This window comes from Sinocyclocheilus grahami, unplaced genomic scaffold (assembly GCF_001515645.1).
Source record: "Sinocyclocheilus grahami isolate Dianchi unplaced genomic scaffold, SAMN03320097.WGS_v1.1 scaffold1721.1, whole genome shotgun sequence".
In the NCBI taxonomy this organism is placed as follows: Eukaryota; Metazoa; Chordata; class Actinopteri; order Cypriniformes; family Cyprinidae; genus Sinocyclocheilus; species Sinocyclocheilus grahami.
This window is the reverse complement of record NW_015506900.1, coordinates 86,958-102,761: the sequence shown is the minus strand read 5'-3', so window position 1 is coordinate 102,761 and position 15,804 is coordinate 86,958. Positions and strand designations below refer to the sequence as shown.

Here is a 15,804-nt window from a genome sequence, read left to right as displayed (position 1 = left end):
CGCATCTGCGCCGCCGCGCGCTCAATCCACTCAGCGTGATTTGCTCATCAGCTCGCGCAAATCAGCTATACAGGCATTAATATATACTTCGTAGACATCTTTAATCTCTAATAAATCCATTCTGCTGTCTGTCGTCGATGTTTCTTTGTCTGAATATGGCACTTAGGCTATCACATGCTGTGTCTGTGTGGTATTGGTGTTTGGTATGGAGGCATTTTAACGAGTACGAGTACAGGAGCTCAGTATCGGGCCCGATACCAATACCAGTATCGGTGCATCCCTAGTACCAAGTTTCATGCCTTTATGAAAAAGTGAAAATTTCACCTCAAATTTTGCACATATCACCTGGATTATACCAGATGTACACCCAGGCCTCCATATACTGTACACTGTAATAATTTGCCCACTTTTTCTCCATATTTCCAGTGCTGGCAAAGTAGCGCATGTTTAGAATATACAACTAAAAACAACTCCAGCTGTTATGTCAACCAATGTCATATGAATCATATGTAACCTGTTTTCGTCTTGATTGTGATATGCAAATACTTTGCATAATTGTATTATTCAAGGTTTAAAGCTGCAGTCTGTAACTTTTTTTGGTTAAAAATATTTGAGCAAGTACATAACCAGCCAGTGTTCAAAACTATCGCCTTACTTTAGCCCGATTAACAACGGTTATCTTATAATAATGTTTTCTAATTTGAGTGGTACGGGTAGGTTTTCGTGGGAAATTCGAGCATGGCACTGCGTCATTACATCACTTCTGCAAACATAAAGAAGTTGTCCCGGCTAGTAGACTATGGCATGTGAGGAGCCTGCAGGTGGCCGATCATTTATAGCCTTTTCTCACAGCAGCCAGAATACATTCACACCATTCACACCTCCTGCAACCCCCCTCTCCCCCACACCTGCATGTCAAATCAGTGAAGACGAGGTGCGGCAGGTCTTCCGGAAGCAGAAAAGGAAAAAAGGCCCAGATTGTGTTACACCAGCCTGTCTGAAATCCTGTGCTGACCAGCTGGCCCCCATCTTCACACAGATCTTCAACAGATCACTGGAGCTGTGCGAAGTCCCTTCATGCTTCAAACGCTCCACCATCATCCCCATCCCAAAGAAATCCAAAATTACAGGACTAAATGACTACAGGCCTGTGGCTCTAATGTCTGTCGTCATGAAGTCATTTGAAAATCTAGTGCTGGCCCACCTGAAGGACATTACTGGACCCTTGCTTGATCCTCTTCACCCCACTGCTCTTCTCCCTCTACACCAACGACTGCACATCTAAAGACCTCTCTGTCAAGCTCCTGAAGTTTGCAGACGTCACCACACTCATCGGCCTCATTCAGGATGGTGACGAGTCTGCTTACAGACAGGAGGTTGAAGAGCTGGCTGTCTGGTGCAGTCTCAACAATCTGGAGCTCAACACGCTCAAAACAGTGGAGATGATCGTGGACTTCAGGAGAAACCCCTCTGCACTCCCCCCACTCACCATCATGGACAGCACTGTGACTGCAGTGGAGTCATTCAGGTTCCTGGGCACCACAATCTCTCAGGACCTAAAGTGGGACACTTTAGTCCTTTCGCACCGCTTTAGTTCCAGAACTAAATGTACAGTACTAAAGTACTGGGATGATTTTGCGTGAACTATTTCCCAGTACCATATAAAGGGTTGCATTCGCACCGACAGTGTGTACTAAGAAGTGATGCAAGCCGGTCGACAGCGACATCATCTGTGCGTGGCGTTCAACAACAGAAACAAAGAATAACAACATTAACAACAGGAGGATGGAGGACGCTGTGATCGGAGCTGTTTTTGTTGTGTCTCGCGGGTTTCACAATAATGGACATGGAAAGTCGACGTATATGTAAAGCGATTGAAAGAACGGAATGGAGGACTAAGAATCTCCAACGACAACTGGCAGTGCTACATTTGCTACAAGTACCTACACTTCAGCGTCTGTCCATCTTTCGCTGTTCTCTATACTTGCAAAATAAGTTGACACAATGTTTACAGTATGTTTACACAGCATTTTAAAGAAACAGTTCTACTCTGCTATCATTGAATCCATCCTATGCACTTCTATAACTATCTGGTTCAGCTCAGCTACCAAATCTGACCTCAGAAGACTACAGAGTGTAGTCCGGACTGCTGAGCGAATCATTGGTACAACCCTCCCTTCTCTCCAAGAACTGTACTCATCCAGAGTGAGCAAAAGGACTAGCAAAATCACTCTGGACCCCTCACATCCAGCACACTCCCTCTTTGAACTGTTGCCATCTGGTCGACGCTACAGAGCTCTAAGCACCAGAACGGCCAGACACAGGAACAGTTTCTTCCCTCAGGCTATCCATCTCATGAACACTTGACAATAACTGTGGAACACACAACACTATTTATACACTCATACGCTTATTTATCTAACACACATAGTCTACACCTCAAATTTGCACATAATATACCTGTACATACAAAACTGTCTATTGTAATATACCTGCACATACAATTGTCAATTTAAATATTGTTATTCTTTATTTACTTGCTCTATTTTTTATTTTTTTATTCTTCTTTTATTATCTGTGTTTTTGTTCTGTCGCTGTCATTCTGTTGCACTGCAGAAGCCTCTGTCATGAAAACAAATTCCTCGTATGTGAAAACATACCTGGCAATAAAGCTCATTCTGATTCTGATTCTGACAAAGAGGCAAAACTAAAATAATAAAAGATTTTGAAGAGAAATGTTTTGAAGAGAGAGAAAGATTTTGAAGAGAAAAACGTTTTTGAAGAGAGAGAGAAAAAATATTTTGAGGACAGAGAGAAAGTGTTCAGACTTAGGCTCAGGAAGGATCTAAGTCACTATATTTTATTTTCCCCCCTCGTTGATTTAATTTTAAAAAATGTGCGGTTGCGGTTCAGGGCTTCCGTACATATCATTGCATTTTTGTACCATTATATATTTTGGCACAATATATCATTACACCCCACCTTCATGTATAAAATGAAAATGCAATCTGTAAAAGAAGCTTTACCTTTCTGCTCTTTGGTCTGTTCTGTGTTTTTTAGCACTCCCCTCTTGGCCTCTTCAATCTGTCTCTGTTTTTTCTCTGACTGTCTCTGACTTTTATTGAGTACTTGACTGAGCACTGACTCTCCTTCTCCCATTAAAAACATGCTTTTAAACTTATTATAAAGCATCGTGGATTTGTCCATCACATCCTGGCTGGCTTTGAACCTGCGGATCTGTAAAGACACAGTATAAAACTGATTCATTTTCAGTTAACACTATTTATTTTTATTTATTGTGTTTGTTGTTTTTGCTGCAGGTGGTGTACAATAATAATTTATAAACATGACAATTGTCCAATGTTGCCCAAAAAACGTTTTAATCATACCTTTTTAAGAGTAGCTATGAGTTCACAGTGTCTCTGAAGTTGTTGAGTAGTCACATGCAATGAGCTCAACTCATCCAATGCAACTAAACATTTCCTCACATCCTAATAATGGAGAGAATAAAGATTTACTTACACAACAAGAATTACATAAACAAGAAGGTTAATACATGAATTTCAAAGAGAGCATGATCAATATCAGTCTATGTAAGTGTCAACTAATGATATTACAGAAATTATGTTTAAAATCTATATACAAGAATGAAAAAAAAATTTAATTGGAGCCTGGACTTACAAGGTTATCAATCTTCAAAGATGTTTTAATATCCCCGTGCAACTTCTGCAGTCTGGACTCTGCAGAAACGTCTTTATTTGATGAATTGAAAAAGTAAAAAAACAATGTTTCAAAAAGTGTCATTACAAATAGATAATTAGGTGACTATCTAAAGACTGCATAGCACATCACTATTTATTATCTTACCCTTTCTCTTGTCTCCTTTTCTGTCATCTCGCTTTCCATCTTTTCCTATCCTGCAAAAAAAACAACAACAAAAAAACAACAACATAACCATCTAGTTATTATTTCTTTTTATAAAGATCTAGTGCATGAACTCATGTTTTGCTTTGCTATTTAAAGGGACTATATGTAATAATTTTCATGTATTAATTGCTTTTTTATTGATAGTGTGTGAACAACTTGTTACAAAACTTACAAAATGAGACCTTTCCCCGACTTCCTAGGTTGTCCACGAAAGCTTGAAGACTGATTTTTATGTGATAGACTCGGGGACTGACTTGACAAAGCCAACATATTAATATAATATTTAAGCTTTTTTGATATAATGTTTAAGCCAACCTACTGAAAAACTATTTAAACTTGTCTGAAGCTATCTAGTTACCTAAATCCAGTGGGCTTAAACAGCTTGCCCTTTTACAGCAGGTTTAGTTCACAAAAACTGAAAGTCATGACCTAAATTTGATTTTCATTTACAATAATGAATTATAATGAGTTATAAGCTAAAAGGTAAAGTTGCTTATTATAGCGCCACCTTGTTGATTTTCTCAAAATACAGTACATATCTGTTTAACCATGACGTAAGAATATTTACGTTTTTGTAACTGTAGGCCATTCGGATTCAATGTTAGTAACGGTTGAAATTTGGCTGCTGGCAGCATTTTTTTTATAGTCATATTACAGGATATGTTAGGACGTCAACCAAAGATGATGCATAACAATTTTCAACCTTAAAGGGGTCATATGATGCAAATTTTTTTTTTTCCTGGACTCCACTTCATCCACGGTGAAAGCCGATCTGGCGATCGACAGCGCGAAGTTGAAGTATTTCCTCAGCAGCAATACTACAGCGAGAATAAAATGTTACGCATTCTTTTTTTGCGTGAACATTTGGGCGGCGTTATGCAAATCTTCCCAGATAGTGACGTAGGTATGTGGGAGCATGTTAGAACGAGCCGTTTTAGGTAGGTGTGGCTGACTCTTAACTTTTATAAAGAATATCTCTTTGGATTTCAGACTTTAGTCTTTGGAACTTTACAGATCTTCTTTATGCACCAAGAGCTTGTAACACTCCAAAGAGAAAGGAAAAATTTAAATCGCATCATATGACCCCTTTAAACCTTCTTCAAATCCATTTACAGAACTGTATATACTTAACGAGTGCGGTGTGTGATACAACAATGTATGCAACCTTATCTATTAAGATATATACTGTATATATCAGATTATATATACTGCTTTTATTGTCCTCATTTGTAAGTCGCTTTAGATAAAAGCGTCTGCTAAATGACTAAATAAATAAATAAAATATATGAATGCATGGGTCAATGATCAGCATTACCCATTGATGTTTGGTCTTCACATTTTCAGCACAATGTGTAGGTTAATCTGGAATTGGTTTGGAAAGTGAATTATTCATAGGAAAAACCTTAAAGACATTGTTCTAAACATAGACTTTAAGCTATGCAAATAAACCTCATGCCAGAGAGGGGCCATACCATGGCCACCTCCAGCATGCTATCTTTAGGACTATCTCTAGGACTTACAGCCTTTTTACTTTTACGGCCAATCAAAACGCTGGATCTGAAAGGCGCCAACTAAGCTGCTAAATTGTTCTAAGGAGAAACAAGGAAGTTCTGCAAGAGTGGATTTGGGGAGTTTGGAAACAGCAACAACGACCACAAGCTTAGTGCCCCGCATCTTTTGCAACAACTTCAGAACCTTCTCTTCAGCGATCCTCCATTTACAAGTTCCAAACTGCTAGGATCTTCTCCAACAACTTCAGAATCGTCTTGTCAGCGATCCTCTTCCTGCATGTTTTAAGTGTCTGGATCTTCTGTACAGACATCAGAACCTTCACCTTCAAGGCTCCTCTGTTTGTATGTTTACAGAAAAAGGAGCTCATCGTTCACCAGTGCTTTGTGTTCAAGACTGTGAAACGGGTCTAACTCCTTTCTTCCCACTGCAGCGTGGCCCAGGTCAACAAGTGGAAGACCTCTCTGCCCAGACGCGGAATGCAAATATCACGCTTTCCAAACCTCTTTCTAGAGACCGTTGGCATTAGTATATATTGTCAGTTTATGATGATCTAATTTGCATTAGATTTTATATAGCTGATGTCAGTTAATAACAAATAATCTCTCGATTTATTTGTTGAATCTAGAATAAGGTTTACCTTATTAATTCCAGGAAACTACAGTTTATCTTTCCATAAGATAACAGAAACATCCAACTCAATCACTTGCATCTATCAATCTTTTGCATTTTATCCATTCATTGTACCCATTTAGTAGTTGTTAGTTACTCTTATCTATTCTTTTGTTAATAAAACCCCTTTTATTACACTTATGTCTTCCTTGTATTGATAATACAGTAAGAGGCTCTACAAATTAACGGTATCTCTCAAATCCTTCAGATTGGTCAGACTACAACTTCCTCCAATTTATGTAATTCTTATTTATTCAACAAACTTCCATGATTTTTCTTTACTGTCAAGGAGAAATTTCTGGCTGGTGCCCTGTAAAATAGTATGACAAAAACTAAATATTAAAAATAATAATCAAGCGTAGCGTTAGATCTGGCAGGTCACATTAGACAAGCTCGCATCAGCTGACTCTCAGCTAAACCCCATCTACCTATGGGAATACGACAACTATCTAAGCATTCATATATAAGTTCCCTCAGTATTATCAGCAGTTTTCGCATTGCTTAATAGCTAATTAAATGGCGAATTCGGCAGGCAAAACACCATCATCACTAGGGAATTTAGAGAAGTGGAATTCGTTTCCCCAATGGTCTCACCTCCGATTAATTCAAGTTTGTTAACTTGAACACGTGAATTCACCGCATTGCTGCACCGCAGGTTATCTGAAACATGCATGTTGCTAAGGCTATCCGTGTTGTTTAGGCTCATTTAGTTGTTTTCAGTTAAATGCTTGTGCTAGTTTATGCGAATCTGTGGTACTTATCTGTTGTCACTGGCAACACTCTTGTGGCTGCGCTTAACGGGGGGTCTGGTGTCGTTTCGTGCATTCTGAGTTATTTACGCTGTTAGGAGTTGGATTCTTATGCGCACGCGCTCTCAGCGACCCAAGCGAGAGCAAGAGCGCGCTGCTTTATGCGTTTCTTCCATGGTTACGGAAGTCATCGGCAGCGCTGCAGTTACTTGCTCGAGAAGACTAGGATGTTCGAGAGAAACTACACTAGCCTGCCTCCGACTGGAGAGAGTAGCCGCTTGCTCCTGGTAATGACGCTCTGGCAGTGTTTGCATACTATATCACAGATGAAGTGAATTAAATGCAATATTTGTCAAATACACAGACATTTCAGAAACGTTTTCATAAAGCAACAGAAACACTTTTATATACTGCTTAATACAGCGCTACATCTGTTCAAGTTCAACATTAGCATATGCTATTTAAATACCAATAAAGTCGGGGTATATATGCTTTTATCAGTGTTTTTTGAAATGTGACTCAATATAACAGTGTGACTAAAAATGCTTTTACTGTTATAAAAACAGATTTGTGAGCATCATTGGATCATCATCATTGGTTATAATAAGCACGCAACACACATCCTGCTTGTCATCACAGAATCTAACCAACGAGAATAAACACATTAAATGTGCGCAAAAAAAACTCTCCCGATGGCGAGGCGGCTGTGTCGGATTGTGCAGTCGAGCGCAGTTGCTCTCCACCCACTGAGCTGATCAAAAGCATGATGGGAAACGACTGACTGAGACACAGCTTAATGCTCATTGGTTCAGAGTCAGACAACTGTGATGCTGCGTTCTCTTCTAAAATGTTTTATTTCTTTATCTGGTTTCATGTGATTTATGTATTTAAATTATGCATGAATATTCCCAAACACTATGACAGTGGATCTCTGTGTGAGATATGTGATTAATGTCATATTTCTATAAAAATCTAAAATATATGTTTGTATTAAAGTAAAAATGAATGATAACTACGCCTTTCGTGTGGAATCAAGCACTTTGAATGTCTTGTTCATAATATATTTATTTTTATATAAAGGCAACAGAACTGAAATTATATAATGTTTATTAGCAACACAGCACGTGAGTGTGAATAACGCGATATCTGTCTTTGATCTCGTTGGTATATGCTCCACTTCGAGAGGTCAGAAATGTCCGTCTTGACTGTGCTTATTTCACTCCTCCCCTTACTGCAGCCGCCTACTCTCGCCTACATTTCAGGCGAGGTGCATCTCAAACAAGCCTAGTGCCTGACCTAGGCGGCTGTTCTCGTTTTGCTCTCACAGTACTTTGATGGCACATGTGATCATAAGGTGGCTGCAGCGCTCATCAAAGTCGGACAAATTTTCTAACCAGGATGCATTGCTTTAGACAGGCAGCAGTTGATCTTTGCGGCGCCGCATGAAGTCGAACAAGCCTAATATCTCTAAAGAGTGTGTTTTTTGGATGTGAGGAAAAGATAACCTTTTATGTGAACAGTGGATGCAATTTGTTTTTCCAAGGCAGCAACGGCGTTTCACGAGCGTGTTTGTTTGTTTGTTCCCGTCATTTTGGTGACTAATGTTTTATAACAAGGTACATTCTGACACTGGATTTGCACATCGTTTGATACTGAAAGACGGAGCAGTCCCAGCGATAAAAGATCCCGGTCATGATTAGGAAGTGCTGTAAAACTGCATCAATGTCTATGTTTTGTTGCCAATTGGCCCGTAAGTGCTCGGGCCGATTGGCTTCAGCTCCGCCCATAGCTCGCCTCCAGGAGCTCGGCTGTTTCCGGAGAGAATCGCAAAGCTGTATCTTTCTTTTATATATCTGATAAAACTGAAGACACTTCGGAGATGTGAATGATGCAATACTACACTATAGGTACTCAAGATTAACATGAGATTGGCCGAAACTGTGTGTTATGTCCCCTTTAACCTAGTCAAGTCGACTTTATTTTTATAGCACTACAGCACAGATTTAAGCAGCAGGAAATAACGACCATGGTGCAAATGGAATCATTTCTGCTGCGGCGCAGCTCCAAGAGAAAATAGTAAATGGTCATTGTTCAGTTGAAGTTGTCTGCACCCGAAAACCTAGGCTGCTGACACGCTACCTCGCCGCCTATCAGCCAATGACTTCGCAGGCAGCATTTGTTCATAAAGGCAACTCATGAAACTGATATCGGACATGCTTCTGAGGCAGCTTAACGTTCAATGATCTACAACAAAATAGTATGAGCTTTGGTGATAACTAAGCAAATATTCAATGATTTATTTGATCAATCATCATGGCATAGAACACACAGGATTGTGGGCATCAAGGCAGCGAAGGATGCATCTATTCTGCCTTTAAATATCGACCACATGAGGTATCTCAGGAGGCAGGAAATGAAGCTAACTTTGGATTCGACGTGTCTCGATGCCTTCCTTCCTTGAAATGTGTCCTCCGAAAGCAGTATTTTCCAGTTTCGGATGCAGCCGTCAGTTCAGCGTTGATTCTGTTCCCGCATCAGACACACTTGTTCTGTCTAGTCGTATTGGAAACATGCTTGTTCTTAAGCTCGGTTGTTATTGGGAACATGCTTGTTCTTAAGTTATAGTTGTATTGTCAGGAACACGTTTGTCCCAGAGCTATCTGGTTGTTATTGGAACATGCTTGTTCTAAAAGCTGTAGTCGTATTTGGAACATGCTTGTTCCAGAGCAATCTGGTTGTTATTCGGAACATGCCTGTTCTGAAGCTGTAGTTGAATTGGAACATGTTTTTCTTAAGTCTATCTGGTGTTATTGAGAACATGTTGCTTAAGCTTTTAAGGTATTGGCAACATATTCATTAGAAAATCTGTTTAAGGCAACATATTTGATTGGTCATTGGTTAAGGGCAACATGCTTGTTGCTTAAGGCTTTGAGATTTTGTTATCAGTTTGTGTTGGGGGATATCAGCATATGGTTTTGTTTTGGGGGGTTATTGCTGCTCTCCCTGCTCTCATCCATACTAGGCTGCATGGATGCGCAGGGAGTTCTTGCCCAGAACAAAACCATACCGCCAATCCAAACTGTATGCTAATTGTCAATCATATTTGGCGATAGTGGTCCTGACAGAAATAAAGCGTAGCGTTAGTTCTGGCAGGTCACGTTAGTCAAGCTCGCATCAGCTGACTCTCAGCTGATCCCCATCTACCTATGGGAATACAACACCTATCTAAGCATTCATATATAAGATCCCTCAGTATTATCAGCAGTTTTAGCATTGCTCAATAGCTAATTACCCTCCTCCATCCCCAACTTCTCCTCTGTCAGTCGGGATTCAGCCTTCTGATTCTCCTTTGAATCAGACTAATTCTAAAATTTGTTATAAAATTATTGAACTTTAACAATATCTGCAATACATCTATGTTGGTTCTGTTCTGTTTACCCTGGGGGTTATTGCTGCTCTCCCTGCTCTCATCCATGCTAGGCTGCATGGATGCGCAGGGAGTTCTTGCCCAGAACAAAACCATACCGCCAATCCAAACTGTATGTTAATTGTCAATCATATTTGACGATAGTGGTCCTGACAGAATTCATATTTAAGCCCAAAGCCATTACACTGGTAGTGCTACTTAAATCTAAAATCACTACATTTAGTGGTTCCCCGTGTGAGGCTATCTAACCTTGAAATCACTACAACAATAAATGCATCTAATGATGGTTCACTAATTATTAATAAACAATCCCTTTTAATCTTACTTTGTCATTCTTCGGCCTATAGTTACACTGGTGCATCTATAATATAATTAATCTGTAATATTATTTATACAAACATTTGTAAATTATCCACGCCTAACCTCAGTGGCTCCTTTGAAGCCTGTTGCTGCAGCAGTAGTGATTTCTCCATTTTAGGTTTCCTTCCTCTGCGCTTTAGTAATGGAACTGCTCCACCTAAATAAGAAAAAAGACACACCACATACATATTTATAGATACGTTGCCTTACTAAAGATAAGAAAACATCTACAGAGTTTGAAAGGGTAATCTGCACCTGCTGATAATAAATCTAACCCAGGAGCACTTGAAGTGGGGCTTGAGTTTTCTGTATCAGAGTCTAGTTCAGCTTCAATCTGTGAAAACCAAATCAAATATTTAATTTCTGGTAGTTATGTTATTGGTCATGTAACCTAATCACAAGAATCACCAGCAAAGTGCACAGAGTCATTACCTTTCTCTTCCTTCCTCTTTTATCTTTGGCAGAGACATTTGTGGTATCTTTATGTGATGGGTCCTGGGGACCACAAAAAATTATAAAATATATGACATGACCCATTTTTAAGGCATATCATACTAAATTCAAATCCACATGGTCACTCCAGTGATTTTACAGTTAAAGGGATAGTTCACAAAAAAAATTACAATTTGCTGTTAATTTACTCACACTCAGGCCATTTAAGATGTAGGTGACTTTTTTCTTCAGTATAACATTAAGATTTTTAGCTGAAAATGTGGTCCTTGGTGATTCATAAAATGCAAGTTTGCGGCTACTGGTTTTTCAGAATAAAAAAAAAAGGAACACAAAATTAATACCCCCGGCTCCTGACGATATATTGAGGTCTTATGAAGTGAAGCGATTGGTCTGTGCAAGAAATTGAACATTATTACTACCTGTAATCCACAGTTGCAGGCAAACGGTCCATAGTGGTGTCTGGTTCGCGAACTAATCATTCTTTTGGACCACTTCTTTTTGGTGAACTGGTTCATCCAGTATATCAGACTGAACCATCTGTATATCAGACAATATTAGACTGAACCATCTGTTCACGGCTTGAGCAGGACATATCTACAAATTACTCAATCAAAAATCATAATGATTTCATAAAATCATAAATCATAATCATGCAAACAAAACATGCTCGACACAAAACATCACTTCAGATTATCATAATCCTGATCAGATTATCATAATCAATTCTTTTCCACATAAATGCAGTTTAGAGTCTCTGGACTTCTTCTAAAAACTTCTCAGAACTCGACATTAACCATAAAATTTATTTTAGAATTGACTGAATTCGAATGAACTAAAAATTATTTTTTGTTTGATAAAGACTGTTATGTTCAAGTGCAAGGAACTGCTATGTGTACTCCCATAGCACCAAGTTATGCAAATATTTTTATGGGTAAATTTTTAATTAGATTTCATTTATAAAAATAATCCTTTTATATTAAGTACTGGGCAAGATATATAGATGATTGTTTTCTCATTTGGAAAGGAAGTGAAGAGGAACTACATGAAGTTGTGACCATTGTGAAGTCATAGATCCTCTTCTGAATATTATTAATTCATCAATGTCATTAAGATATGTCCCCAAAACCTTCAAATTGATTGTTATTAAGCCTCTCATTAAAAAAACACAACTTGATCCTAGAGAATTAGTTAATCACACACAGACCTCAAATCTCCCTTTTTTCTGTCAAAAATACTAGAAAAGGCAGTATCCTCTCAGCTATGTTCCTTCTTAGAGAGAAATGGTATCTGTGAGGATTTCCAGTCAGGATTTAGATGTATCATAGTACTGAGACTGCTCTTATCATCCGATCATGGTTGTATTTCTCTATTAGTGCTACTGGATCTTAGCGTTGCACCATTGATCACACCATTCTTTTGAGACTACAAAATTATGTTGGCATTATTGGAATTGCATTTTCATAGCTCAAATCTTAATTATCTGACCGTCATCAATTTGTAGCAGTGAATGACGAGGTATCATATCGATCACAAGTTCAGTATGGAATACCACAAGGCTCAGTACCAGGACCGTTGCTTTTTATGCTTTATTTGTTACCCTTGGGAGATATCATCAAGATACATGGTGTTAGCTTTCACTGTTATGCTGATGATACTCTGCTCTATATTTCTTTGCAGCCCGAAGAAACATACCAATTCGCAAAACTAACGGAATGCATAGTTTATATAAAAAAACTGGATGACTAGTCATTTCTACTACTAAATTCTGAAAAAACAGAGGTTTTATTTATTGGACCAAAAATTAGGAACCTGTCACGTGTATGTTACCGTTTAGTTCCTGTTGTCCTTATTTGGTCCTTCCAGTTACTTTTCCCATTATTAGTATCACCTGTTCCTTGTTATTAGTTATCCCCATCACCCATTATTTATGCCCCACGTTATCTGCCCTATTTAGTTCTAGCCCGTTCTGTTCTCCCTTGTCTGGAAATGTTTGTCAACTCCTTGTGCTACGTGTGATTCCCTGAAAAAAATAATTAAACTCCTTTGTTTTGTACTCCTGGTCTCCTCGTTCCTCACTCCGTGCTCCTCACAATAGCAACCCGTGACAGAATTTCAGACCACACAAAAAGTGAGCGGCGACTTTTCCTCGTGTTTCCTTTTTGAAAAGTTTTTGTTTTCCCTGCGGCTATGTAAATTGCAGCTCGGTTCTACGCCTTAGCTCGCCTAGATCTCCTCTTTGTCGAGTATTCCTGGGAGTTCTGCAGGCTTGCTGCGGCTAAGGTTCCAGCCCCAGTGCCTGTTCCTCGTAAGCGCCTTCCAGAGCTCGCTCCAGTGTCGGCTCCAGCCCCAGAGCTCGCTCCAGTGTCTGCTCCAGTCCCAAAACTCACTCCAGTGCCAGCTCCTTGAGGGCACTTTGCTGTGCCTGCTACTCCAGAGCACCCTCCAGTGCCAGCACTATGTAAGCGCTACCCTGATCCCCAGGTTAAGCCCAGGGAGGGCTCCTGTTTCCCGTTAAGCCCAGGGAGGGCTCCTGATCTCCAGTTAAGCCCAGGGAGGGCTTCAGATCCCCAGTAAACCCCCGGGAAGGCTCCTGATTCCCCGTTTCGCCCAGGGAGGGCTCCTGATCCCCAGTCAAGCGCAGTGAGGGCTCCTGTTCCCGAGTATAGCCCTCGGAGGGCTCCAGATCCCCCATTAAGCCCAGGGAGGGCTCCTGTTCCCCAGTTAAGCCCAGGGAGGGCTTCAGATCTCCAGTTAAGCCCCGGGAGGGCTACTGATTCCCCATTTAGCCCAGGGAGGGCTCCTGATCCCCAGTCAAGCCCAGGGAGGGCTCCTGATCCCCAGTCAAGCCCAGGGAGGGCCCCTGATCCCCAGTCAAGCCCAGGGAGGGCTCCAGCCCCAGAGCTTGCTCCAGTGCCCGCTCCTTGTAAGCGCTTTCTAGAGCGCCATCTAGTGCCCGCTCCTCCAGAGCGCGCCCCAGGATTCCTAGATTTCCCCAAGAAATTTTTTTTTGGGGGGCCATATAACCATGGCCGAGCCAGCTCCGCCGTGGCTCCCTGATCCATGCCCGCCCCCCTCCCTGATGGTACTGTTACAGCGCGGGATGCGCCATCCGGGAGGGGGGCGATCTGTCACGTGTATGTTTCCGTTTAGTTCCTGTTGTCCTTATTTGGTCCTTCCAGTTCCTTTTCCCATTATTAGTATTACCTGTTCCTTGTTATTAGTTATCCCCATCAGTTCTGTTCTCCCTTGTCTGGAATTGTTTGTCAACTCTTTGTGCTACATGTGATTCCCTGAAAAAAATAATTAAACTCCTTTGTTTTGTACTCCTGGTCTCCTCGCTCCGTGCTCCTCACAGTAGCAACCCATGACAGAACCTAGGTGTGCTATTTGATAGCAATCTTTCCTTTAAAAACCATGTTTCTAGCATTTGTAAAAATATATTTTTCCATCTTAAAAATATATCTAAATTGTGACCTATGCTCTCAATATCAAATGCAGAAATGTTAATGTGGTCATGACCTCAAGGTTAGATTATTGTAATGCTTTATTGGGTGGTTGCTCTGCGCACACCAGCTAGAATTCTTACTAGAACCAGGAAGTACAACAATATTAGCCTGGTTCTGTCAACTCTGCACTGGCACCCTACTGAACATCGTATACATTTTAAAATCTTGCTAATTACTTATAAAGCCCTGAATGATTTAGCTGCTCAGTACTTGAGCGAGCTCATATCACATTATAGTCCTTCACGTCCTCTGCGATCTCAAAACTCTGGCCATTTGATAATACCTAGACTATCAAAATTAACTGCGGGCAGCAGATCCTTTTCCTATTTAGCGCCCAAACTCTGGAATAATCAATCTAGCATTGTTCGGGAGGCAGACAAAATCTGTCAGTTTAAATCTAGATTAAAGACCCATCTCTTTAACCTGGTATACACATAACACACTATCGCTTTTCTGTAATTCAAATCCATTAAAGGATTGTTAGGCTGCATTAATTAGGTCAATCGGAACCGGGAACACTTTCCATAACACCCGATGTACTCATTACATCGTAAGAAGAATGGCATCTACACTAATATTAGTCTGTTTCATTCTTATTCTGAGGTCACCGTAGCTACCCAGATCCAGTTGGTTTCCAGACCAGAGGTCCACTGTAGCCACCCAGATCCAGTCCATATCCAGACCAGATGGTGGATCAGCACCTAGAGATGACCTTTACATCAATAAATGCTTAAATAAGGTTTGTTTCTCCATTTGTCACATGTATGTTACTGTTTGTCCTTATTTGGTTTGGTTCCTGTTCACGTTGTGTCTTTATTAGTTGATTTATCTTCACCTATCTGCCCCTCGTTAACTACCCTACTTTAGTTCTAGCCTGTTCTGTTCTCCCTCGTCCAGTATTGAATGTTGATGTTAAACCTGTGTCTCCTGTTTGGATTTATTAAAGACTGTTTGACCTAATCTTCCTCTTCGTGTGTGTTTGAGAGACTACGAGACTGTGACAGAATACCGGACCACAACAAGATGACAGAACTGAGCAACGGTAACTGGGCTGAGGATTTTCTCCTGGATTTCCAGCAGGAGGGATGGCCTTTGGAGCAGTATGTGGAGGAGTTTCTGAGCGTGATAAATCTGGTGAGTTGGAGCGATTCCATGATTAATGCGTGCTTCCGGATGGGACAAAAAGATGATCAATTGTTTA

General features: G+C 40.3%; 1 protein-coding gene across 2 annotated transcripts in view; it reads right to left on the bottom strand.

Annotated features, from left to right (window-relative positions):
* Positions 1-15,804, bottom strand: part of psip1a (PC4 and SFRS1 interacting protein 1a) — a 105,362-nt gene that overhangs the window by 37,090 nt on the left and 52,468 nt on the right. The window contains exons 7-13 of one of the 2 annotated variants that reach the window (XM_016258665.1): positions 11,077-11,139; positions 10,900-10,978; positions 10,708-10,801; positions 3,868-3,917; positions 3,682-3,752; positions 3,390-3,491; positions 3,027-3,237 (exon numbers count right to left, since the gene is read on the bottom strand). In XM_016258665.1, the coding sequence (XP_016114151.1) occupies positions 3,027-3,237; positions 3,390-3,491; positions 3,682-3,752; positions 3,868-3,917; positions 10,708-10,801; positions 10,900-10,978; positions 11,077-11,139 (670 nt within the window). The remainder of the gene's footprint in view (positions 1-3,026; positions 3,238-3,389; positions 3,492-3,681; positions 3,753-3,867; positions 3,918-10,707; positions 10,802-10,899; positions 10,979-11,076; positions 11,140-15,804) is intronic. The other variant, XM_016258666.1, reaches the window with a different exon arrangement.